The sequence below is a fragment of the Coloeus monedula genome (genome assembly GCF_965178545.1).
Source record: "Coloeus monedula genome assembly, chromosome: 9".
Classification (NCBI taxonomy): domain Eukaryota; kingdom Metazoa; phylum Chordata; class Aves; order Passeriformes; family Corvidae; genus Coloeus; species Coloeus monedula.
In genome coordinates, this window is record NC_138789.1 from 19967450 (window position 1) to 19993997 (window position 26548).

The following is a 26548-nucleotide window of genomic DNA, read 5'->3' on the forward strand; positions in this document are numbered from 1 at the left end:
ACTGGTATTTCTACTTTACTTCTTCCCACAGGTGGGAATAACAGTTGAAGGACTGCAGGAGATATTTGCTAAACGTTACTCTCCTGAGAGGGACTGGGAGACAGACTATGACTTCAAGAAAATCCTGAAAACGGTAAATTCTGAGGGAAAATAAAATCTCATATTGCTTTCTCAAATGCTATGAAGAATCAGGCTTTTTTCATCTTTTCACACAGCTCTCTGACTGGAAGGCATTCTCCAGTGACAAACCTTTTGCATCAGGTTACTTGAAGATGTTTGGCCAAGAGTTGTTTTTTGGTGGACTTGATAAAAACGCCATCCAAAATGCACTGCAGGTATCATTTTTAAAGCACCACTACCCAAGCATCAAAAGCTCTAAAATACTGTTACTTTCATACATTCTCTCCTTTTTTAAATTCATGGTTGAGTTTTTGTCTCTAGTATTAATCAAGGCAAATAAGGTCAAGCTTTGATCTGGGTTATTTACAATCATTGCTGGCAGAATTTCCCCTGAGGCATAGTTAATGACACGGATCATGATATTCAAGTTCTGCTTATTTAGACATGTTGAACTCTGTAATTGCAGGCATGGTATGGATCTGATGAAAAAATCCCTTCACTAAGGAGAATAATCAGTAGCCTCCAAAGTGGTGTAGGGAGGCAGTGGACCAAAGCTCTCCTGTCCTCTGAGATCCGTCGCATTGTGCCCACCTGCACCGGCTTCCCAACAGAGACCAGCTTCTATTACTCTTCTATCACAAAAGTGGCAGGAAATGGTAACATATCTCATTGCTTGAGCAATACAAATGTACTTTCTAGGACCAGAGGGCATTTTTAACGCTTTCTTTGCTTTCTTTGTAATAGTTCAGGCACAGATTACACCTTCTCCAAAGTCTGATTTCAGATTAACTGAGTTACTAAACACCAACATTAGGCTGAGATCAAAACTGAGTCTAAGGTAAGTATTTAGTATAAAATAAAAGAATAATATTTTCAAGTGACAGAGGCCATAAAAATTCAACAGCTGTTCGCTGCGTGAACATAATTATACCCTCACTCTACCTTTTCAGCATGGCCAAGGAGATGACCTTTGTAATGGGAATCAACACACGCACAGTCCAGGCAGGGCTGGAAGCACACACCAAAATGAATGCTCATGTACCTGCGAATGTTGTTGCCACTATCCAGATGAGGGAAAAAAATGTCAAAATTGAAATGCCACCATGTAAAGATGAGACAAACATAATTAGCATAAGGTAAGACATAGCACTTAGTATCTTTCTATGTAGCAAAGCAGAGTCTTCTAAGTAAACTGAAATATATTTAGGAATCTTGTCTTTGACTTACAGTTTGGATAAGTGGTGTTGATTGGTATAGTTTATGTTTCTTTTAAATGAAGTGACATGCACTAAATCTTTGCTTGAAAATATGTGTTACTTTCTGTGGTCTTCACCTGAAAATCCTCCTTTGGGCTATATCTCAGTTGTGGAGACCCATAAGCTATCTGAAACACAAATGACATAAAATTTCTATCTTGATACAATTATTTGAACTGGAAACACTAGGTAAGATATAAGCCAGCTGAATCCTATCAGTTAGAACAGTTAACCCGTCTATATTTGCATTTGATGTGTGTAGTGGTTTAGTCCAAAATACTCATTACTTTTTATCTTCTGTGACATAAGAATTAGGAGAAACGCAAAGCAGGCACCAAACTTGAAAGAATATAAAGAAATTTATAAAGAAGAAAAAAAATTATACCACACCTTCAAAACTCTTCTTCTCCCCCTACCTTTCTCCCTTCTCCCACTGACAATGTAAAAAGACAACCCTTGAGAAGTTCAGTCTGTTTACCACTTCCATAATAACCTTGTTCAGTCCATTTAGGAAGAGAAGTCTCTCTGCTCGCATGTGAGTCCCTTCCCCCAACTTGCAGTTTTTCCCACAACTGCTTTCGAGGGTCCACTCTTGAAGGTTTTTGGGGTACAATTTTAAGGTTGAGCTGTTCAGAAACAAAAGTTCTCTTCACCCATCTCTGGGAGCATTTCATCTCTAAGAACAGAAGCCTTTCTCCTTCCCTGGGAGCAAAAGGTCTTCCTCATCTTCATCGTTAGGACTATCTCTGGGAGCATCTCTAGGAACTGAGGTTTTCTCCTTTCCCATTTGGAGCAAAAGTCCTCATCACTTCCATCTCTCCCTGTCCAAACTTCTCATGGAATTACAGCTGCGTCAGCATCTGCTTATCTCAGTGCACGTGCTTTTGCTCACAAGCACGAGTTGAACCTCCCCTGCCCCCATATCTTCATGAAATTACAACGGGTACTCTGATATATCATAGCTTCACAACAGAATTTCAGCTTTAAGCATCTCCTCTTTCTCTTCCCTCAGGTTTTCAGCTCTTCACAGCACTAAAAGGGTTAATCTCACCTAGGCCTTGCAGCTGGAATGTGGCTTATTGCAGTGGGGATGGGGAGAGCTGAGCTGCTCCAGCTGCCCACAGCAGAGCTGTGGGGGGGGTTCCGTGGCTGGAACAGGTCCATCGGCTCCAGGATGGCCGTGGCCCGGCCCAGCCTGGCCCAAACAGAGCCTGGATTGCGCCCACTGGCCCCCACACGGGGCCCATAGCCACCTGTCCCAGTGCCAGAAAAACGAGACAGACCCTCTGCCTCGGGGTTTCTATTCTTAAGTGTGGATCACAGAGGTGGTCACAATTTTAAGTGGCTCAAAGAATTGTCCATATTCAAACTGTCCAGGTGATAGGTTCTGTCAGGTCCCAGAGGAAGCTGTAAGCACCCCTTTGCAAGCTGGGACTATGCTTGCTAACCTATGACAATGCCTTGAAGCATAGAGGGTTTGGTGTTTCTTATGGTTTTACCTTGTTCCCCTGTGGCTGCCATTTGGTTTTCTTACCTGTTAGGTCTCCTTGATTTATTATCAGTGCATGCAATTACAATGCACTCTGGAAAACTGTTGTAGCCAGATGCCAAACAAATGAAAACAGATGGAAATACAAGTGAAAAGAGTGGGAGGAAACAGGAAGTCCAAGGAATCAAAGCAGTAGACCAAACTTAGAAAACCTTTACACACCCACACATGAAAAAAAACCTGAGAAAGAGAAGCTGAAAATTCATCACCAAGGAAAAAGCTTCACTGACAACAGAAATCGGCGATTATACAAACCACTGAAATGTTAACAAGTTTCTACTCTAGGAATACAGCTGTAACAAAAGAGCTCAGTTGCTTGATCCAGCTGCAATTAGCATTCATGGCTGCTGGCCCAGAGATGCTCTGCAGGTCTCCTCAATTTAGCCACCAGTTAGGCTAATCATTATTTTCCCTTGCCCTTTGATAGTCACAGACCATTTGACGTGCATTTGACATCTCATCCTCCTCCCTAGACAATTCCTCCACTCCATCAAGTGTGATTGTAATAAGGTCCTCTCCGTGCAGAGTAGGGAGCATCTCAGCATTTCAGAGATCAAAAGTTAGCTGCATGGGTTTTTTGGTTCTGTTTCTTATGGAGGCCAGGACAGTCTGCTCCTAAGGTCATCAGGGACAGCAGGCACCAACTCTCACTAGTTCTCACTGTTAGAGAGGGTGAGGCAGATATTAATGAACTCAATAAGGACACTGAACTGAAATGAGAATATTGAATACTGATAGGGAGTTTAGAGCCTCAAGCAGAGCTAGAAATATTAGAAGGAGGATCTTCTCTGCAAACAAATAAAAAATATTTTCCTCCTTTGACTTAAGGGGAGATCAAATGAGACACAAAAAAGGGTTAAATGCATTGCCATAAAGCAGAAAGCAAGTCAGTATCAGAAACAAGCTATTACAGCAGAAAAGCCCATGAGTTCCAGCACAAGCCCTGCTCTAGACCCTGCAGCATTACCATTTATAAAGCGAAGTAGTCACTTGGAAATAGCTCCATAATGCCAAGTATATGAGAAAGCTAATACTCCCTAGATGACTTCTAGCACCATCAATTTCTCTCCAAAAAGCATTCCCATTCACTGTTACAAAACAAATGGCCAGTGGAAACCACACAGAGCAATGAAACAGCAATGAGTGCAAGTGAAGGCAAAGCAATAACTAGAGAATGTAACATCAAAGCACATCACTGAGGAGGTCAAAGACCAAGCAAAGTAAAATCTTAAAGGTGTAGAAGGCATGGTAGAGAGAAAGGAGATATATATATAGAGAGAGAGAGAGAGGGATGTGCTGTATAGAGTGAGTTAAAAATTTTAGTATAACATAGTCTTTTTCTTCCTTTTGGGTAGATCTAACAAATAATAAAGATCCAATTGAAGTCAATATTTTAGAGATATTGTGACACTTTCTCTTGTTAGCTTTAAATTCACCATTTAAAGAAATAGTTCTAGAAAGCTATTGATCTTTCATGTGTTTCTGAGCTCTGTTCACAATACTTTAGTATTGGGCACTGTCTTGATGGTCAGCGGGTTACCTTCTACAGTCCCATGTCATTAAAGCTAGGTAGGATGTGATATTATTTTCCCCATCATCTCTCACATTCAGACACAGGAAGCAAACAGTTTTCAATAGCATTAAGTTAATTTATATCCTACACACCATAGAGGTTATAACCTTTCACAGCAGTGGGATTTATATAAATTTTCAAGAGCCAAAGAGAAATTCAGGTAAGTAATCACAGACTCAAAAGGAAAAAAAAAGAAAACTTTGGTGATAGAGAGATTGTATTCCCAAGACAAATCAGCACATTATGGGCTCAACTCTCTCTGTAGCAAAAATCAGAGCAAAGTAATTAATCGTACTATGAAGAGAATATATAGCATGTGTTTCAATTCAATCCTATCAAAGTTAAATTTAATTAAAAATAATGGTTATTTTTAAGACTTTTAACATAATTATTTAGTATATTACAGATGGTTACTTCAACATACTTTTAAACAAAATTTACAAAAAGTAAAAATCAAATAAATTTCAGGGGAAATTAGAGCTTTGTGATTAAAGTATAAATATGGAGAAAGAATGCACTTTGCTAATATTCATAATGACATATGCACATATTCATAATGACAGGCTATGGAAGTATATACATAATCTTGAATAGAGCTTGTATCATAAGGTTTTTTGCTTGTTTTAACTGTAGGATAACCAGAAATTGCTTCACATGGGCATCTTACAAATAAGATGAACCAGGAAATTAGAAAATTCTTTGTCCAACATGTTTACACCAGGTGTAGCAGAAAATGCAGAAGAGGCAGTGTACATTGTGATGTTGTGAGGCAGCAAGGTGTGTTTGGGGGGCAGAAAAGGGAAACACCTGGGCCTCCAAGTCTCTGGTTTTGTAACACCTTTGCACTAAAGTTGGAAGGAAGATGCGTAGGAAAGGCAGAAGGTTTTGTTTCACCACAGCAGAAAGAGAGCTAAAGATGTGGCTGGCTGATTTTCTCTTGCATCTCACTTATTTAGATGTGATGTCATGCTGTGTTTTAAAACCTGGGAAAATAGTTTTTTGTTGATTGTTTTTTGTATTAAACAGACATTTGAACCCTTCTGTCCCCATGTTAGGGATGCATGTAAGGCCACACTCTCTGAAACATCAGTGGGTCCAACATAGCTGAGTTGCTTGTCCCTTACCCCTGCAGTGAGTTTGGCTTATATTATAGCACAGCTTCTTCTCTCATCCAAAAAATGCACTAATACATATTGGAAAATCTTCTTTTTATTTTTTCTCCCTTGTGCGGGATCAGAGAGAACAGATTCTTTCATACCATAGCTTTAGGCCTTCTTTGTGACTGTTTTTTCTTGTTAAAGCACCAGAGCAGGCACTTGTAGCCTATTTTTACTGTTCCGTGTGATTCTGACATGTGTCACCTGTGATGCAGCTACATTTGTCGGCTCTCTGTGCTCAACAGGGAGGAATCGATCCTCCACTTTCATTAGGTGGCAGGAGTAGACTATTGGCATAAAAATACTAAAAAAAATTGGAAGAGAAACCCCAGGGCTTTCTGCTTGGGGATCCAGCCCACAGTTCAGTGGTCATTTGAATTATTGAATGGTATTAAAATAAAACCATTTCCCTTTTTGTCTCTTTACCCAGATGAACCACCTGACATGCAAGTTGATTTGTATTTTCTTTTATCCCTCAGCTTGTTAGGGAGAATATTTTATTTCAGATTCCATTCTTCAAGGTTCTCCTATCACCCAGCGTGGAGCGTTGCTGTCATGTCCTTATCTAAAAAAAGAGAGAGATGGAAAAGAAAACAAAGCCCACAGGTGACACACGTTTTATTGAGGTGTTCCACATGAAGAGCAATTGTGCGCTTTACACTGCACACAGCACGGTAGGAGCCTTCAAGAGGAAGAGAGGGCTATCAAATGAATACAAATTCATCTTTCAAATAGGTTAGATCGGAATTGCTCAGGCTAGTACAGTGTGGACCGTATTAAAATAGAGACCATTTTGAGACCATCTTTCCATTCACTGTCACAGCAGCCACCTCCATTGGCAGACCACAAAAGCCCCAGGGCAAAGAGATCAGCTTCATCCTTGAGAAAGAGCACATGGGGAATTTTGAGATGGATGTTAACTGATAAATGGCTAATAAGATAGAGCTAGCACAGTGTTAATAGCTGAGAGAAATAGGCTTTCGTCTCTCAAAAGCACACAGCATTCGAGATGTTTCTCTGTCCCAAAACAAAACTCGTAGTTCACGGCACTGGAACAAGTTCCATGAAGAATGTGGGTATGAAGCCAGAGGGTCAGGATATTTTGCTGTGAGAGCCTCGGTCTCATGCTGCACTTTTTATCACTTATCCTGGATCCTGACTAATACAATTGGAGTTTACAACACTGGAAACAATGTACTGAATGTATTTACATAAAATGGGCTCTTTAACCTTCCTGCACAACTCTCCATGATGTCTTGCCAAGTCATGGCCAAGCCATGAGTACCAGTGAATTTAAATCAAGCTGGAGACACTTAATGATTTCATGCTCCTTTCTTCAATAAAAATTGTACAGGAAAGAGCTTTCAGTAGCCACCAGTCCCCAGAATGTTTTTGAAGTTACGGTAGTATTTTTCCAAATATAATGTTAAATTAGAACTAAGACTAGTGCAGCAAACACACAGAAGATGAGTTTAAAAATTTAAAAGTCCAGGAGATCAAAATAGGAGACTCAAAAATTTAATAATGTAATCCATAGCCAGGCTTCTAAGTGTGCTGTTTTTCATGGAATTACGGTATGAAGATCCGACCAACTGCAATGTTTTTAACCTGTACGCATGGTTCTAAAAGCCTAACTGAGCTATCTGCCCCTGAGATTGGTCTGGGTCTTTATTTACTCTTAGCAGTCCTTGAAACCACAGCTAACAGGAAGGATGCTGTAAATATCTGTAATGCAATTTGCAAGGTATGATACTTTATGCTGAGTGCAGGCTACAAGGCATTATTCAGGTCTTTTCCTCAGCAGTGCTTTATCAACACGTTTCCTCTAATGTTTATTCTGCAGGTCTAAGACATTTGCTGTTACACGAAATATTGGGGATTTGACTGCTAGTAAGATGACTGCAGTTCTTTTACCTGAAGCAGTGCCCGACATAATGAAGACGTCCTTCAATTCAGATTCTGCATCAGACGAGACTGATGACATCAGGGTAACTGATGTAGTGTTTGACTACTCTTTTTTGGGCTTTTAAACAGGAGGGAACCATTTCTTTTCTCTTTGGGAAAGGGCACAATTCATCTCTGACCAACGCTGCTTCACTCAAAATAAGTCAAGTTCAATCTAATAACACAAATAGCCCTATAGTAACGTTATTTTAAAATCTGGAGTGTAATACATCAGACTTGCAACACTTTTTCTAGAGCAAAAGTATTTTCTTTGGTAATTAATTTTGCACTGCCATCTACAGGCTCACGATCTTTAAAGGACTTTGCAACCATTATGCAAGTATCACATTCCTGCAACAGTCACAAATGTTCCACAAGATGCTCCACTGCTCAACTTGTACAGTTGAATTTAATGCTTATAAGTATCCTGATTCAAGGACAGATTGCAGTTTGTGTCACAACTTCCTGAGCCAGGTTTCCATAAAAGCCAGGATAGGCTTTCTAAGATGGGCAGCGTTGTGAAGGCATCGTGTGACCATTCGTTCAGTGAAAGACTGACAGAAGCGAGGAATACACTGTCTTGTTCTGGTTTTGTTGTCGTCCTGCAACTCTGAAGGGTTTTCAGATAAAATAAGAGATGCACAGAGGACAAGAGCAGCACTTTCCTATGAAGAAGTCAATAGACAAATGTGCTATCAGTGATAGCAGTTTCCAATATCCTGGAACAAGCTTTCTCCTGCTTTGTGTCTCTGTGCTGCCCTTCCTGAAAACTCGGCACTCCGCAGTTATTCTTAAATGAACAGCAACTGAAAAATGGCACTGAGTGGAGAATTTCCCAATATCACTAGAAATTACAGGGGTTTTGGTAGGGCTCATGCGAGGCTGGAATCTTGTGAGACATTATAAACTGCATAAAAAATTAATTGCAAACCTGAATTACATGTGAAATGAAAGCTTATGATTATGTGTCTTTAGGTATTTGCTTCATTGCTTCAGGAAATCATAGTTTTCATTTCATGGATTTGATTCCAATTTTAATTAATTTCAATTTGTTCTTCTGCAAGCATTGCTTAGTACATGTAAATTACATAGTTTTTAGAGGAAAGTTTTAATATATGATATGTTTTGACCGTTTAATTGATACAGTATCACATTCATGTCAGACCTCGTCTGAGTCAGAATTTTTGTGGATGTAGTCGAAAGTTGTCTGACACATTAAAAATCAAAAGAAAGACTCCAGTCAGTCTAAAGCACACTCAGTTTTTTCAAGAACATGTTAACACTGTCTAATATTCCAGGAAAACAAAATTAAATATTTAGAATTAATTTGTGATATAATTTTCCATTCTTATAGCCTGAAGCTCTTTTTACAGTAGGTAGTCTAATCGACCCATTCAGATGATAATTTTGTCCAATTTAAAACCAAATTGTCCTATGTCATGGCCTTGCTATCTCGAATAAACTGGTTAATTCCCCCTGCAGAATACATATAATGATTACCAAAATAAGATGCATAACATCCAGGTATTCCTCTCACTGTTGTCTGAGTTAACTTGACATATGTGCTATCTAACAGGACAGACAGTCTGCAGCAGATGTGTCATCAGGAAATCTTTTTTCTTCTGGACACTCTTCTTCCCGAAAAGAGCCATTTGTTCAGTCCGTGTGCTTCAATGCAAGTACATTTGGAATTCAAGTGTGCATTGAGAAGAAAAGTGTACACGCAGCATTTATCAAAAATGTGCCTCTTTATTACCTAGTTGGAGAGCATGCCCTGAAAATGAGCTTCAAGCCAGGTAAACACAACTGGGCACAAAAAAGAAAATAATGCGTGGGTGGTAGAGGCGTGTGTATATACACACAGATATATATAGATAGATGGATATAGATGTATATATACATATGTATTTTTTTGCATCTTAAGTACCACTAAATCTACCATTGGAAGTACCAGGCCTGCCAGTATTGGCCAACAGACTATGTTCACAGCAGAAATCCATTTCTCCCCCACTTGCCTGAGCAGCAATTTCCCAGCTCTCCCAGCAATGTCGCTCAGCATGGCCAGCGTCAAGCAGAGCTGATCTGTGCCTGCAGAGTGTGTCTGATGCATCCTGAATCATCGGATTTGGGATGCAAGCATGAAGCAATTGGACATGGGCAACAGATCTGATGCAGTGTCCTGTAGCTACATTCTAAAACCCAGACTCTAAAAGGGAATTATGGATTAACCCTGCCAGGATCTAGTCCTTAATGTCTTAATCCAAGATCATAAGAAATAAAAGCACAGCAGGCCACTGAATCTGGGTCTCCTAAGTATCAAACTAACGGCCTAACCATTGGGCCATTCTTTAGAGCTCAAGTGTTGAGCCTCAATTCCTCTCTGACGTTTACTTCTCTAACCCATGGTTTATGTCTTTAAGCAATCCAATTCGGTCAACTAAAATCTGCAAGATCATTCTGTTTATTGATTTGAAAAGAATCCAGTATCATGGTAATATTTTAAAATTTTGTTGCCAGTATGTGCTTTAGCTATTAGAGAAAATTTTATAACAAAGTTGCTCAATACCAATAATAATCATTGAACACTTATATTTGAGGAAAAAATGGCTAAATAAATGCTGGTAAAATTGGCTTATTCTCTCATTCAGTTGCTAAGAGTAACAGTAATATTAATTGTCATGCAATTTCAGTTTACACAGAGGCACCTGTTGAAAAAATACAAGTCACAATTCAAGCAGGAGACCAAGCTCCTACAAAAATGGTACGTCTAGTAACATTTGAAGATCCAGAGACACAAGCATCTTCCAGAAAAGAAGCAATTAAAAAAGTGAAGAAAATCCTTGGTGACACTGATGATCAGGTAGTGCTGCAAAATTCCACTTCTGGATTTGTGGGAGACATTACACAAAGTTTATTTATATTTCTTTTACTAAGTAGCTTCCTTTGTTTAGGTATTATGCCAAAATGGAAAATAAAGACAGGGTTTTGGGTACACAAGTCTTTCTGCAGGTCTTTTGTTTGCACTCATCCTTTCTGCAAGTGAAAGACATTAGAAAGAGCAGGTTGGTTTTGTATGCTTTTCTGAAAATCTCTTGTAAGAGATTAAATAGCTGTTGTGTGGCCAAAAAGTAGTCTGTTATTTCCAGCTACTGCAACTGCAGCAAAATGCTCTGACACCAGCTATACAACCTGCCCTGAGACAGTGACAGCTACACATTGTCATTACTGATACCAGTTACATGTACTTGTGCAGTCAACAACTGCTGCATGTGCTTCTTTTCACAAAAGTGTTTGGGGTATTGGTCTGCTTATGTGTGGGTTTAACACATTATTATGAAATTGCCTTTGAGTGATTGTGATGTGTTGCAAGAAGATTATCAAGCATACACCTTGTCTTCTAAGGCAGCAGAGATTCAGAGGTGTCTGCATCTGATTTTACTTAATGCCGTTCTGCAGGAACACAGGAAAATAATTTTGTTTTTCCAATGTTACCCTTGACTAGGGGACAAGAAAATACAGAAGCTCGTCCAGTGCCAGCAGCGCTAGTGGAAGTGCCGAGAGTACAAAGAGCAGCCCCTCCAGCAGCGACTCTGATGACAGAGCATCACAGGGAGGCACCCAGATAAATCTGAAAACAGGGCAGTCCAAAGCCAAAGAAAAGAAGTTCTACCCTTTTGGGGACAGTGGCAGTAGCAGCAGTAGTGGTAGTAGCAGCAGTAGCAGCAGCAAAAGCAGTAGCAGTGGCAGTAGTAGTGGTAGTAGTAGCAGCAAGGGCAGCAGTAGTAGCAGCAAGGGCAGCAGTAGTAGCAGCAAGAGTAGCAGTAGTAGCAGCAAGAGTAGCAGTAGTAGTAGCAAGAGCAGCAGTAGTAGCAGCAGGAGCAGCAGCAGTAGTAGTAAGAGCAGCAGTAGTAGCAGTAAGAGCAGCAGCAGTAGTAGTAAGAGCAGTAGTAGCAGTAGCAAAAGCAGTAGTAGTAAGAATAGCAGCAGCAAGCATAGCAGCAGTAGGAGCAGCAGAAGCAGGAGTGACAGCAGCCAGGGCAGCAGCAGCAGCAGTAACAGCAGCAGCAAAGGCAGTACCAGAGGCAGTGCAGGTAGCAGCAGCAAAGCATCTGGTATAAAGCATAAAGCTAAGAAGCAGTCCAAGACCGCATCATTTCCACTTATCAGTGCTGCTGAAGGAGAGAGAAGTGTCCGTGAGCAGAAGCCTAAAACACAGAGTAGCATCAGGAGCAGCAGCAGCGAAAGCTCTGGTGCTTCCCATCGTCACAGCAAATCTGACAAACGAGCTGACACAAAACACGTCAAGTCCCAAGTGAACAGTGGCAGCGGTCAGGACATTTCTACAGAATGGGTAAAATGTCTAATACTTTGACTTCTACTAGGAGGTGATCTTGACTGAGCTGTAGGTAATAACTTCTTTTGGGATTTTGCAGGACATTCACCTTCCAAAAGTCTACAGTCTCCGCTTCAGGTCTGCTCACATCCATTGGGTAGGTGCCTAATTCAAGTGCACATTGCCATGGTAGGTACAGTTGATGTGATCAAGCCTGTTGCTGAAGGGCTTTGTTTGGGCCATTTCCCTTGACCACTCCATAATGACCAATAATAATATTGATGATGAACAAAAAAAGCAGATTTATTACTAAAATGCTATTACACTACATTTTTTTGGTGTTGCAGCACTTGCAATCCTCAAATTTGGGTCAGGACACACAAAAGTTCAATGCAGCCAAAGCTAGGTTAACAAAGACTGTGGGGAAATGATAAAACAGCTGGACCTTCCTATGCAAATAGTTATGTCCACAGTTCTTAGGCAACCATGGCAAAATCATTACATGGGTTTTTTTCAGAAACCAGGTTCAGTATGCATTATGGCACAAGTTATTTTCAGCATATATTAGAAGGGTGATAATGGAGTGGCTTTTGTAGGTGTTACCTGTTACATCTATTACATATCCTGCTTGTGAAAGAGGAAGATGATGATTTATAGTGTTTTTCATAAATTGTAGTCTCTTTTTTTTTCTGGGTATGGATATATTTGACCACTTATTGAATGCCACTTTTCATTGTCCCTAGCATTAGACCTGAACAGTGTGATGTTGCCATCTGCAATCAGTGTCTATGCAGTCTTTCTTTCAGCAGAAATGTCGAGGTGGATCCAAGGCACATTCCAAGCCAATATATTTCATGTCTATATATGAAAATAAAAGTAACACTCTAGATATGTCTATCACCTATAAAGGGAGGCTGACATCTCTGATTTTGATAGTTACACTGTAAAACTAGAGGCCATCTCATACATTTTTAACCTATTTTTATTTCATAGCATCCAGATCATAAAGGATCAAGCAGTTCATCATCTTCCTCTGAGTCAGGAAGCAGCCAGAGAAACAGCAGCAGTAGCAGTAGCAGCAGCAGTAGCAGCAGCAGCTACCATCATGGAGAAAATTCTGCCCACAACTCAAGGAGGAGCAAAAGAGTCAGCATCCACCACCACAGCCATGGCTCCAGCCTGACACATGAGGTACAGCTCTGTGTGTGGTAGCCAAGAGTAGCCAGGCTTAGCTGGCTGCTGAGCGGGAGCTGTAGATGTGTTGGCACTAACCAGCTGAGGGGGTTAGGCTCAGGAGGGACACTAAAAGTCAAGTCTGTAAATTGAAAGTCGAAGTTCATTGAGATATTTCCCCTCCCCAAAAAAAATTTTCAAGTTCCCTTGTGTTCAGGTTTTTGTTTGCTGGTTTCTTTTCCTTCATTTCTGAAGGTGTTTGCAATATGTGAAAGCCTGGATTTGGAAATTATAAAAGTTGAAGGGAATGTAGTTGTGAGGGAAAAGAATGTTCTTTTTCCCATGAAAGCCCAGAATGCAAAATTAGTTGCTTTAGGTAAAAAGGAGGAGAAAATAAATAAGTCTGCCTAATTATTTCTAAATGTAGATTGGGGGTCATGAGTGCATGCAGAGTATAACTAAAGTCAGACTTTCCATGGACATTACTGGTTGGTAAATGTGAAGGCCCATTATGCACAGATCATCTTTACCTTTATTATGCACTTAGTATTCTATAATTGTACTGCATAAAGGTATCTACATAATAATAGAACAAATAGCTCTGCAAATGCAGGCAATGTCTAGGGGAATTCTGGTACTAAGAAGGATTTCAAAATATTTGATTGGCTTGAAGAGACTGTAGTATAGTAAAATAAGCTGTGAATGTGTATACTGCTCTGAATGTCTCTAGTAGACACTGCAGGCAGCTATTTGAAACATTAGAATAATGAACAAAATCTTACTATGCATAAAGATAGCTTAGAAGAGTCTTGGATCCCTCATCAAAATAATCATATCTTTAAATAATTAAGTTTCCAACCATATTTATCCTTAACTGTTGGGGATATGGAAATATGTGCTGCAAACTAAACTGATGAAGGACAAGGGCTGCTGCCTGCGATCAGCGCACATTAACTGGGCTGCAGGCTCTCCGGTGAATACACAGAAATACTTAAGCACAGATGGTTGGGGGCTGTTTTTCAGCGCAGCTTCCTGGGAGATGTAATTCCACCCGGCATTACGATTGTGGCACAGGCAGTAAGGAGTGACAACAGAAATCAAGGTTATCAAGCTACAGCATATGTTCGTTCTGATGCTGCCAAAGTTGATGTGCAACTAGTTGTGGTTCAGCTGGCTGAAACCAATTGGAAAGCATGTGCTGATGCTGTGATTCTGCCTCTGAAAGCACAGGTAAGTGCACAGGCAGCTTTGCACAGAGAGACATCTACAAAGCCCAGAGTAAGCACAGAGAACCTGCTGATTAGGAGTATTAAACAGGAAAGGCATACTTATTTTTAAATGTTTCACAAAGTTGGTGAAGTTTCAGAAAATATTCCTCGCTTTCACCATTCTTTGGAATTAGAAATAGATTAAGAGTAAAAAAAAATTTACTCAGACACTTTAAAATCTGGCAAAAAATATTGATTTTCAAGATAAATCAAAATATAACCAGTAGAAGCATAAAATTATTTGAAAAATTGACTTCTTCACCACTATTTATTATTTGCTCTACTATGAGTTTTCTTGTCCAGGAGTCTGCCTGTTTTTCTGTATATAATTTATTGACCCCTGGATTAGCTCAGTTGGTTAGAGCATGGTGTTAATAACAAGGACCCTGGATTTGATCCCTGTATGGGCTGTTCACTTAGGAGTTTAACTCCTTCTGGATGGAGTTTTATGATCCTTCTCAGTCCCTTCCAAGTCAGACTATACTGTGATTTCAAAAGACTCATAATGCAAATGCATTTACAGTGTTGTATTTCTTAGGATTTTTATGAAAAGATGGAAAAAGCAAAGCTGGATAATGGGTTGATGCCTGAGAGAGCATCATAAATGAAGGAACAGGTCTTTCCTTTTTTTGCATATCCCTGTGTTTCCCATGACCCTTTTAGAGTAAGAGATCTTTGTGCAGAAATTTACAAACCTTTGCTCTTTGCAGCTGTAATTAACAAATTCAGCATGATATTCAGTATTGAAGAAAGTGGGGTGGGCTCAAATCAGGAGGTCTTGGGGAAGGTGAAGAGAAATTTTAGTGCAGCCCTCTTCTAGGAAAAAGGACATATTGATTAAGAAGTTACCACATCTAAGGAAATCTCAGCATGTTTCAGTGGCTGTTTTGAGACAGGAACATGTATATGTACTTCTGCACAGACCACAAAACCTTTTTCCTACTATGTCTCAGATTTTGCATGAAGAAGTCAAAATTTCTCTGTCAGCCTGTTTTGAGCAAAAGAAAGATTGGAAATATTAAGCATCAATGCACAAACTGGTGAAAGAAAATTTTGTGTTTTGAAATGGTCAAGGTTTGTTCTGGGATTCTTTTCCGAAATTTGGCTGACTGTTTCCCTGTTTATAAAGGCCAGACTGAGGTGGGGCAAGGAGTGTCGGGATTACAGGATAGCAACCGTGGCTACCACAGGACAACTGGCAAGGAAGCCAGCTGCACAGCTGAAGGTGCAATGGGAAAAGCTTCCATCCTGGATTAAAAAGACAAGCTCAGTGTATGTAATTCATTCTTTCATAACTGTTTATTTTACTTTTTTACTGTATTTGGCATTTGAAAAAACACTGAAAGAATGGAATGAAATTTCTTAACCCAAACATACTTGTCCGGGCAGTGTTTGGATGGAAACCACAAGTTCAGTGGCACACAAGTCTTTTATGAATGTGTTCTACTTTATCCACATGTTTCATATTAAATGATAGCCTCCAAATATTTAAAAAGCTTAGTATGCTTGATTTCATTTTCCTTATTTAATCATTTCATATTTCAGTTCAAAATGCCTTTTTGTTTTAAAACGTTCTTCTATTCAGTCTCAAAAAATAACCATTTTAAACAGGCAAAATAAAACCAATGTATTTCTTCTGGATAAAATCAACCACTTAATTTGACCCAAAGTATAATTTCCTTGACTTTTCAGTTCTTCCATTTTTTCACGATTTTTCAGATCTGTCAGTAGTTCTTACCATCCCATGTGTGCTTTTGTTCATGTACTTGAGTTTGTCACATCTTGTTTATCTCTAGATTCATGCAATACGTTCCTGGTGCAGCACTCGTGTTGGGCTTCTCAGAAATACATCAGAGAAATCCATCTCATGAATTTGTAGTAAGAGCAGCTGCAACATCTCCACGAACAATTGATACAGTAATTAAAGCTCCTGAGGTACCTTAAATTTATATTTTCCTATTCTTACCTTGAATGATTTTCAACTTAGAATGTTTTGACACTTAATGTAAAGAAACAAAAAGCAAAATACTCCCTTTTAGAGAAGCTGCTATATACCTGACTACATTAGGTGGGTGTTGAAATACATACAACAGTTCTCTTGATTTTGTGCTGCTTTGGTCCAGTGTAGTAGTGAGCTGAAAATCAGACTCTGTAGTCAAATACTTTATTTGCATTCTGAGAACAGCAGTGAGGCCCAAATTGTCTCAAGTATGACTGCTCTGTACTCACACCTGTATGCATTTTACCCAGCGTGACTAGTTCTTGAATGAAGGTCTCAGAGCAGATGGTGGGGGCCTTGAGAACACTTTACACTCTGCTGCACCCACAAACAGCATCTGTGTGTGTTGGCACTCCAGTCCCACATTTGCAGTAACCATGCCTGATGTGACTGGTCTGAGAAAGCCACAAATACAAATCTGCCCTAACCAAACTGGAGTAGTTACCCACCCTCTCAGAGCAGCTTGCACAGGCAGGGTCTGAAGACTCCCACTGATTAATTGGTCTTTCTCCACCAAATCCCTCTGCGCTTCTTTGAAAAATTTCCCCTATGGATCTCTGGTAAATTAATAACAGCTAGCTATTCACACACAGAAATTAGTGTGTCTTTAACCCTCCATGGTGCTTCAGTATTGCAGGATCTTTAATGTGTGATAATGAAGAGGTAGGCACATTAGGCATTCATTTGATTCTCTTGGCAAATATAATTTGTAGCTACAGTGAAGGATCTTACACCAGTGCTGAACATGCTGGTTTTCAGCCCTTAATCGATGATATTCATTTTTCCAAACACATCCATCATCTCAGTTACTCAACTTGTTACCTTATTTTTCAAGTCACTCAAATATCACTTAAACTCATCTCCATCAGTTACTCTTCAATGTTCTTAACAATTTCTCAAAAAGTCAAGAAGTATGACTAGAAGAGATGATAATGATTCCTCACAAAAGGTGAAGGTTTGGTTGCATTCTGCAGAGACTAACACAACTGTAATCATAGAAATACATCTTCAAGAATTTTTTTTTTTTTTTTCAAGAAAAGAGTAGGGCTTTTTTGCAGTCATATCTTGAGCATATGGTTCAATTTATCTTAATGTATTTTCATTTCTGCTTTTTCAGGTAACACTTTATTGTCAGGGATTCCGATTGCCATTCACTCTGCCCTTAGGCCCATCTTCAGCTTACGAGACTCGAGATATCACTGCCTGGAATTTATTTCCTGAAATAGCTTCACAAATAGCACAAGAAGATCAATGTAAATGTTACTTATATGTTTGTCTCATGAATAAGCAATGTGTGTAGATCCATACTCTGCCATGGCTGGGCCTTGCCTTTTCTTGTGATGGTCTTTTAGGGAAGCATAGCATCTCTAGCCCTGCTTTCAGCAGTGCATTCCCTCATGGAGAAGCAGGTTTTCTGGCAGGTGAATGAAGAGACTTCAAACTGCTGTAAACATTCAGAGTTTGGAAGTCACTCCTGTCTTCAAGGACTATAGGTTGTTTTTTGCCCCTCCTGAGAAGGTGCCAACTCTGCATTGAGAAGCATGAGATGATGGGTACAGAAGAGTCCCTGTATTTTTCTGCCCAGTTGATTTTATTCGAAAACGAGGCAGCCGTGTGAGTCTTACCTGGTTGGTGCCTACACTCCTGTGGGAAATGGGGAGTTTTTATCACAGTTTGCTATGGCTTCCAGTTTCTCAAGAATTTCGTACATTTTAGTCCCTGTTAGATGGAGTTTTGCGTTTGGCACATAATCAAAATCAACACTAGTATAGCCTATGGCAGGTAGTTATTTTGTAGTGCTCTCATGTCCTTGCAGACTTTGGCTTCTGCCAAGAAGGTGAGGAAGTTTCCTTCCTGTTTGCTGGCTAGTTCAACCTCATAGGGGTGTCTTTCAATAGTTCACAGCAGCATAAACAGTGGCCATATCTGCCATTTCTTTTCTGGTTTTGTTTTGCAGCTACTTGTGAAATCAGGGAGAGAGATTTCAAAACATTTGATCATGTGAGCCATTCATATTCTTTCAATGAAAGCTGTAACCTGGTGGTGGTTCAAGACTGTACTGAACACCCAAAATTCATCATTACTACAAGAAAGGTTGATCCTCAGTCTTTCTCAAGAGAGGTTCACATAAATACAACATCAGCGTAAGTGTGGTTTATACTGAGGGCTCAGAAATGAGGTATAAAGTTTCAGGGAGTTAGTCTGGGAGTGGGAGATTTCTAGTTCCAAGGTGAAGCTGATTTTCAATGAGACATCTGTGGAAAGACAGAATTTCCAGAAGGGATCCTCATCTGAGGCTCTTTGGTGTAGTTGCTCTTGTCTTGAATTCCACAGCCACCAATATCTGATAACTTGCTCACTAAGTCCCCCTGCTGTCTTTTTTTAAAAGGTTGAATATTAAAGCCCAAAGTACCAATGAATTTTGCCCTTTGGAAAGAAAACTGCTTGTTCTTCCATTCAAAATTCAGATAGTCACAAATATCTGTACTTTTCACATTTTAAATTAACCACTAATTTGACCTCTTTGATTTTTGCTTTTTCTGAAGGAACATCACAATTTGTCCTGCCTCAAATTCATCTCTCCTTGTGGCATGCAATGAAGAACGAGTTCTATCACACAGTGGAGGTTCTGAGTATGAAAAAGGTAAGCTGTGATACCCAGTTTTCCAGGACTGACCCGGGAACTAAATAACAAGTTTTTATAAATTTCACAGAAAAATCTCAGTGTAAAGAAAACACAATTGGAATTAATTCGAAGAAAAACTAAAGACTACTTTCTTAAGATTTGTATTGACTTATGTTCATGTTTCCTGTGGTATATACACTCTTACCTTCCTCCAGCATAAGTGACAGGTGAATAAATAAAGCCCTTTCTTATCATATACCCAGGCTGGTGATTGTTCAGAAAAATGTTCATGTTTTAGTCACAGAGAGATGCTTTGGTTCAGACATTTAGCTGGAGCACCACCATCGTCATCATCATTTCAAAATTTAGCACACTGGATACAGAAGTCAGTTCCAACTATAGGTAACAGCAGTAGAATATATTTGAAAATATGTTATTTCTTCTATTTTTGGTTTTCCTCTCCATTTAGATACATATATTTAACTGTAGCAGCAAAACGATCATTGTGAAGGAAAACGCTTTGTGGTGAGTTTTGTGCTACACAGTTTCTCCATTAATTTAAGATGATCACTGTATGATTCACCATCTTATTACAGACAATGTTAAAATTTATAAAAATGGAGCAACCGTTACTGTGGAAGTTCCAGCACTGGGACTGAAGAAGGTGACTTTTGATGGTGTAAATCTTAAGGTACTGCACTCACTTTCAAGGTTACCACTTTCTTTCTGCCTAGTACCTTACCAGTGTGATAGACCAGCACTTCAGCATTCACAAAAAAGATGTGCTATTTTGCAGGTTACTGTTGCTTCATGGATGAGAGGAAAGACCTGTGGAGTTTGTGGTAATAATGACAGGGAAAAGGCCAATGAACTCCTCATGCCAAACCATAGGCTGGCACACAGCTGTTCTGCGTTTGTTCATTCGTGGGTACTGCTAGAAGAAACCTGCTCTGGTGGTGAGTGTATCTGGAAAAACTTTATGCTTGGATAGATTATAATTTCACTTTTCCTCTGCTGAAAGCTAGAAAAGAGGGGTTTTTTTAAGGAGCAGATATCTTTTACTTAGAAATCTCAATAGCAATATGTATCCATTTTAGCTTTATTAACCACTGACTGTTTAAAACACAGCTTGTGAATATATACTCCAGCAAAAGTCTTTGTCTCTTGTGCAATTCAATGTTAAATAATTTATTTTTATTTCTTACACTGAGTAGCTTTTTTCTTGAGAGGCAAAATCAGCCCTAATCCTGCTCCCACTGAAAAAAAGTACGATTTTCACCACTGTATCAAAACTGTTTCAGCTGTTGCCTGCAGAATTAATTTAACCACACAAGTTGCAAACTATGAATGCAGTGTCAGATCATACATTACTGTAAATTTCCAAAGCACAAAAATTTTCACTTTTATTCTGCACCACGTGAGGAAATGTGGTGCAGAACAAAATCTCAGGAAAATATTTAGAACTACTCCTTCAGTAAAGAGCTTCATCTCACATGTAGATGGAAAAACAATGTTAGACTCCCATAAGATCAATACAGTTTTGTTTGGTAGGTCTCCATTTACCGTGGACCTGAAATAATTTTATTGAAGTTAATGGTTGCTTTCTCCTTGACTTCAGTGGCAGCAGAATTGTACTTATCTGTGTGTCAGGAAACAGTCATAGCTGAATCCTGTTAAGTTACATTATACCTTTCTAGTGAGATAATTGCAGCATTATAAAAATCATCCAATACAAAAATTATTCTTGATGTTATTATATAAATGCTGCCTTTTTTTTAATCCATTCACTACGGTTGACATTTTTCCTAATGCAATGAAGTAGCCATTGTGCTTGCAGTATCTATTCTTAATAGCTTTCAGACATAAGAGGTTATTTTCTGTGTATTATGTAGTTCTAAAAAACTGAGTATACATGATTCCATTTGGGTTATATTGTGCAATTAGATTTTAAAAATAGCTCCCCTTTCAGACTCTTTCCTCAACTTATTATTGTCCTATCTTGATAACCTCACTACTGTGAAAATGGTTTGTCAGATACCCGTGTTTTAATAAAAGCTGAGGAGAAAATATGGACCTTTATTATTGCAAGGATCGATTGGGATTTATTTCTACAATTTTAACTACCTTTCCTTTTCCTCTTAGGGTGCAAGCTGCAGCGCAGCTATGTGAAGCTGAATCGAAATCCCACTATTGATGGTGAGGAATCCACGTGCTACTCTGTTGACCCAGTACTGAAATGTATAAAAGACTGTACTCCAATCGAAAAAGCTTCAGTAAAGGTTGGCTTCCACTGCTTCCCAAAAGGTATGGTATTTTTCTCCCTCTGCATGTCACGTACTGCAGGAGCTGTCAGAGCACTCAAAAGAACAAAACACAGCACAGCCATGCACAGACCTGTATTGCTCCAGCTCCTCTCCAAGCTGCTGTTTTTAATCCCATTAGTATTTGCTATAACTGCTGACAGTGCTGGCCAGCTAAAAGCTGGGTTAGGTGATGGCAGGTAGCATCATCTGAGAAAAACACTTGAGGTGGTAGAAGGGGCAGCAGCGATCAATAAAATCACAAAATAAAATTTGTCATGTCTTCAGGACCTCCATAAAGTTGAGGTAAGCAACACTGAGTCCTTTTATGCACATTACAGCCTGCAATTTTGTGTAGACCAGGGCAAGCAAAGCAATCCAAAGTCAGTCAAGTAGTGTGACATGACTGCTGTGATTGGACTGCCATGCTATGCCACTGTGCAATACATCAGCAAAAACACATTGCTGGAAGTTTCTCTAGCTTGTTCTAAAAAATGGTTTGTATTTTAAGGTACTTTATACACACATTCTCATACCTTTAAAAAAAAAAAAAACCACCACAGGCCTTTTTCTCCTTTCATTTATATCAGGATATGAGGCACTGTGTAACAGGTTCACACTGAAGTTATATAATCATGGAAGGAGAATCCAGCCTGGAACCTACAGATATTTCTGGTGCATTCTTTCCAAATCTTTCAATTAAATACCTATATAGCTTAGAGCAAAACCTACCATTAGGAAGTACCTAGCAAAGTGGTTTCTTCTCTGTTAACCATTGTTGGCGAAATCCATTGTTAGCTGGGATAATCCAGTGTAGTTTCGCTGGAGCCAATGCACCCCTGTGTTGAGTAGTACTGGAGAGGACAGGGTATTTTATGTCTGAATTTAAACATCTGTGTAGAACTTTGCACTTTGCTTGTGTTATTAATACCTGCAATGTGCTGAATCAGCAGCCATAAAAGCAGAGAGAATCTCTCTATAATAGTCATCTGCAACAGCCTATTCAACAAGTAGCACAGTGATAGTGTTAATAGTTTTCTGATGGCTCCCTGAAATGAGAATAGATGCATTCTTTCATGAATAGAAAAACCCACCCTCAACAAAAAAACCCTTCCAAAATCTTGTTATATCCATGTTTCACAGATTTCTATTGTGTATCCCAGTCTGTATCTCTGAAGTGTCATAACCCTAGACCACTCACTGCCTCAGAATATTAGGCTATAATAAAGCTGTCTCATTCTCTCACAAAACTGTTTGAGAAAAGAAGAAAATCAGAAAAAAAAATGTTAGTTGTTGCAGCCAGTGCTGCTTTTAGAGGAACTGCAGGCTTCTCTGGTTCATTTACCAAAGCAGAGACTGGGAAGTCTGCTATCAACACTTCTAATCAAGGGCTTATTTATTTATTTATTTGTCTCTTTATCCTGAGGAGGAGATAGAAAAAGAGGAGAAGGGAGAGAAGGAAGAAAAAAGATGCCATTTATTGTTGTTTAGCTTGGTAAATCGATTGCTTTTTCTTAGGCTAAGGATCAATAGAAATACAAGGCCAGCACTTAAAAACTGTTCTGTCTTTGCCTGATGATTTGGAGAAGCAGTAGAAGTCCTCATCTTTCTCACTCTAGGAACATACATACACTGGACAAAGAATTTTTCTCTGCTCTTTATATAAGAACTCAGACATGATAGTTTGATGTTTCAAAATAGAAGCACCCCATCACTGCCACCAGCAGAGAAAGGATAAAATGAACTACAAGGATGCAGAATTTCTCCTGTTGTACTCAAATCAGCAAGACTGTAGCCTTAGGAACTTGACTGAGGCAGGCATCACTCCAAGTTTAAGTCCACGTATTGGTTTATATTTCAAACATGCCACAAGGCCTACCCATGGGGATCACAGCTACTCAGCCATGATCCAGTTTGTGAGGAAACTGTTTCTACATGGATATGAATGTGCTGAGACCCACAGTGTGCCCAAGAGAAAGAGACATAATGTATATCAAAAACAGAATTCAGACATTTTATAGCATTTCTCATCTCACAGCCTGAAAATATAATATATATATTTTAAAAGCATCTCCAGCATCATTCTGGGAAATATTTATTATCCATTTTATTATGCAAAACCCGTGCTTAATGTTGGACAGTAATTTAGCCAAGGAGAGTGTTAACCTTTCAGAAGATAAGTGACTGATACAACCTGAACTCATACAGCAGTCTCCATATTTCCCTGTGATGAGAGATGGCATGTTATAAATGTACTGTCCAACTTAGGAATAAAACAAATGGAAGTAAAATTATGAAAGCTTTATGCACTCTCATTATACAAACTTAATCTAAATGGATGTCCTAATATTCTTTCAGATGCAATGATAAACCTCCAACTAGCTAGGAATATTTATTGGGAGGATGAATATCATTATTCCATTTAGATTATTTGAGCATTAAGGGATATGGCTTGTTCAAGCTGCTGTTGATAAAGCAGTGTGGTAAGGTTAATACTGCAACTGACAATGCTCTGCCAGATTTCACAGTATATGGAAAACTTTAATTAGAAGCTTATGAACCTCTGAAAATTCTCCAAAGGGCTTACCCTTCAGAAGTGAACTTCGACAAATAGTCAGCTGAAATACCCGGTGATATGCAGCACTAACATAAAAAGCGATTGCTGATGTGGATTGGTACGTGGTGGTCTTACATTGACAGGGGCTACCTCCAGCACTTTCACAGCCTCCTGTTGTCTTTGTGCTTCACGAAATGTGATTCATTTTGGTTTTAGGGAAGTATTACAGTAATTATATCATGGATGAAAATCTTGTTCCAAGTCAATGAATCAGTTAGATGTCAGTCGTGAGGGCAGGATTTCATTCTTTACTTGATGAGGGAGTTGACAGCCATCAAAACTGTGTTTTTTGAAATGTGTTAATTTGCTTGATGTTAGTTAACAATGGCTTCACTCCTCTGACAGAAACTGCTGTAAGCCTGTTGGAATGGCAGAAAAGCAGCGATAAGAAATCTGCATTTGAGGATGTTGTGGAGTCTGTGGATGCTGACATTGATTGTACCTGCACTGGCGGCTGTAGTTAAGCTAAACTCTTTGGCATTGTGCTATAGACATACCACACAAATAATTGAATAGCTGGACAGATAAGAAGGGAACATAATAGCTGTAGTAAAATATTAAGAAAGGTGCTTGAAGAGAATAAGCCTATTGCAAAGTCAAATGCATTATGTACAGTCTGCACTGCTTAATAAATATGTTCATTAAATAAGTATTCATGTGGTCTCTCTTTATTTTTCCCTATCAACAAAACAATCAGGCCGACTCTAATATTATACAGAAATTCTACTCCCTTTTATCTGTGATATAATTACAGCAGTCCTCTCTTAAAATTACATTCACTAGGTGATGAAAGGAAAACATGATTATGGCTACTGCTAACATTCCATTGTGTAAAGAATTTCATATTTAGCATACTAAAGACACAGTAAGCATTTGTTTTCTTTTATGTTTTCTGGTAAAGAGCAACGTCTGTTCCTGGCACTGTTCTGCAAAAAAGTATATTTTACTCCCAGCAAGACCATTAGCCTTAGTACATTCTACAAAGGAATGAATTGGACTGCTAGACTCCCACTGTAGCTTTCCAGAGAGCTATAGTGTGTGACACAGTCCCCATTTTCATTTAAATTTCAATGGATGTGCTGTTGCTTCATGAACTAACTGAAAGTGTGAATAGGAACTTTTTTTTTGCTTTACCATCTCCTATTGTATATTTATGAAAATGATGGCTTCAAAAACTTCAGGGAACAATAATGCATCAAGTAGCATTCCAAATACTCCAAAAAGCAATATATAGAAAGATATGTAAGATCAATAGCATCATAAAGCTAAAATAAAATACAAGCAGGACAGTCAGACTGTGTTTAACCTGTAAAGAGTCAATCTGCTAGCTTTCACTGTGCAGAAAGGTAATTCCCTCCCACCCCAGGGGACTAGGAATAGGTGGCACCTTCAAACCCCGAGCAATGGCACAATATCTCTTCACCCTGTGTCACAAATCAGCCTTGCACCAAACCATGGTATGTTTTCCATAACAGGCAGTAGCAGCCAGCACACTCTTCCAAGAGAAGTCTTAGCATGGGCAAGGTACAGCTGAACGCAAACCCTGGCAGGAAACTGTCATTAAAGAAAATAAATTTCTTTCTAACTAAAAACTGATCTATCAGAAAGATGATTGAAGACTAAATAGTTGAACAATTACAGCATAACATTTCACAGTGCTGTTCTTTTAAGAGCAGAAACATGAGTAATGTATGGTGGTACTCCTTTTACTCTCTCTCAAGTTGCAACTTGCCACCAACTTCAAGTCAGAAAAGGCCCGGTTTTTCTCCATGTACAGCCACAACATCATTACTTCCAGAAGTAAGCTATTACAAGTTTGTTCAAACCAGATGGCTGGTGCACACCCTGGGGCAAGCGCATTTGCCTCTGCCCCAAACCTTTCTCCTGAGGATAACCTACAAAAGGCAAAAGGTGGTTACCTGCCTCTTTCTCTTCCCCTAGCCTTAATTTAGTCTATATATTGTATTTGAAAATATGTGCAAATAGCCAGCACTGTATTCAATAGCTTTTTTCATGCATGTATCTTTAAACTAAGTCCAGTAACATGAATTCTTGCCCTGTGCTTTTATTTGTTATAAAGCATTCACAAATTCCCTGTACAAAAACTGTGTTTTACTAGCTCATCAGAAGTGCCAGGCTGCAAAACAGATAGCCTCAAACACGAGGGGAGATGAAGAATATTGCATTCCGCTTTCCTTTAAACTCATACTAGTCTTTTCTTCCTGGTATTGTTTTCACTGTGGCTTATGGGAGATTTGACATTGACTTTCATAGGATCAGACTGTCATCTTTAATCCAACACCTTTCTCTTTAATCCGTTTGTTTACAAAAGAGAAACTTTTGCCAGTCAACCACTTCAGATAAGACAAAGGTAGTAGGGAGACAAGAAAAATGAAGTTTCATGCTCAACTACTAGAACAGGAATTTAGTAACAGCAAAGAGCCATCTTTAAGAGAAGAAATTCTGCTCACAGGGCAGGGAATTCCCCCACCATCACCCCACCAGCACTGCAGCCTGAGCTGCGGTGCAGGCTCAGCCAGGAGGAGAGCAGTCACAGGCACAGACCTTTCTCTGGTCTGCACAGGGCACAGGTGGGACACAGCTCTCATTATTTCCATTTTGTAGGGGCAGCT

At 39.3% G+C, this 26548-nt stretch overlaps 1 protein-coding gene across 1 annotated transcript in view; it reads left to right on the forward strand.

The window, feature by feature from the left end:
- The window catches only part of LOC309576330 (vitellogenin-1-like), a gene marked incomplete at both ends in the record, with an annotated part of 44286 nt that extends 19907 nt beyond the window's left edge, over nucleotides 1-24379 (forward strand). Inside the window, 22 exons of the mRNA XM_082287560.1 lie at nucleotides 32-133; nucleotides 216-335; nucleotides 587-776; nucleotides 865-958; nucleotides 1071-1256; nucleotides 7499-7643; nucleotides 9176-9395; nucleotides 10290-10459; nucleotides 11102-11534; nucleotides 11691-11950; nucleotides 12033-12089; nucleotides 12926-13123; nucleotides 14129-14335; nucleotides 15503-15645; nucleotides 16170-16308; nucleotides 17490-17625; nucleotides 18330-18516; nucleotides 18919-19016; nucleotides 19595-19689; nucleotides 19795-19954; nucleotides 21141-21302; nucleotides 24261-24379. Of these exons, the coding sequence (XP_082143686.1) occupies nucleotides 32-133; nucleotides 216-335; nucleotides 587-776; nucleotides 865-958; nucleotides 1071-1256; nucleotides 7499-7643; nucleotides 9176-9395; nucleotides 10290-10459; nucleotides 11102-11534; nucleotides 11691-11950; nucleotides 12033-12089; nucleotides 12926-13123; nucleotides 14129-14335; nucleotides 15503-15645; nucleotides 16170-16308; nucleotides 17490-17625; nucleotides 18330-18516; nucleotides 18919-19016; nucleotides 19595-19689; nucleotides 19795-19954; nucleotides 21141-21302; nucleotides 24261-24379 (3621 nt within the window). The remainder of the gene's footprint in view (nucleotides 1-31; nucleotides 134-215; nucleotides 336-586; nucleotides 777-864; nucleotides 959-1070; nucleotides 1257-7498; nucleotides 7644-9175; nucleotides 9396-10289; nucleotides 10460-11101; nucleotides 11535-11690; nucleotides 11951-12032; nucleotides 12090-12925; nucleotides 13124-14128; nucleotides 14336-15502; nucleotides 15646-16169; nucleotides 16309-17489; nucleotides 17626-18329; nucleotides 18517-18918; nucleotides 19017-19594; nucleotides 19690-19794; nucleotides 19955-21140; nucleotides 21303-24260) is intronic.
- Nucleotides 24380-26548: the final 2169 nt, after the last annotated feature.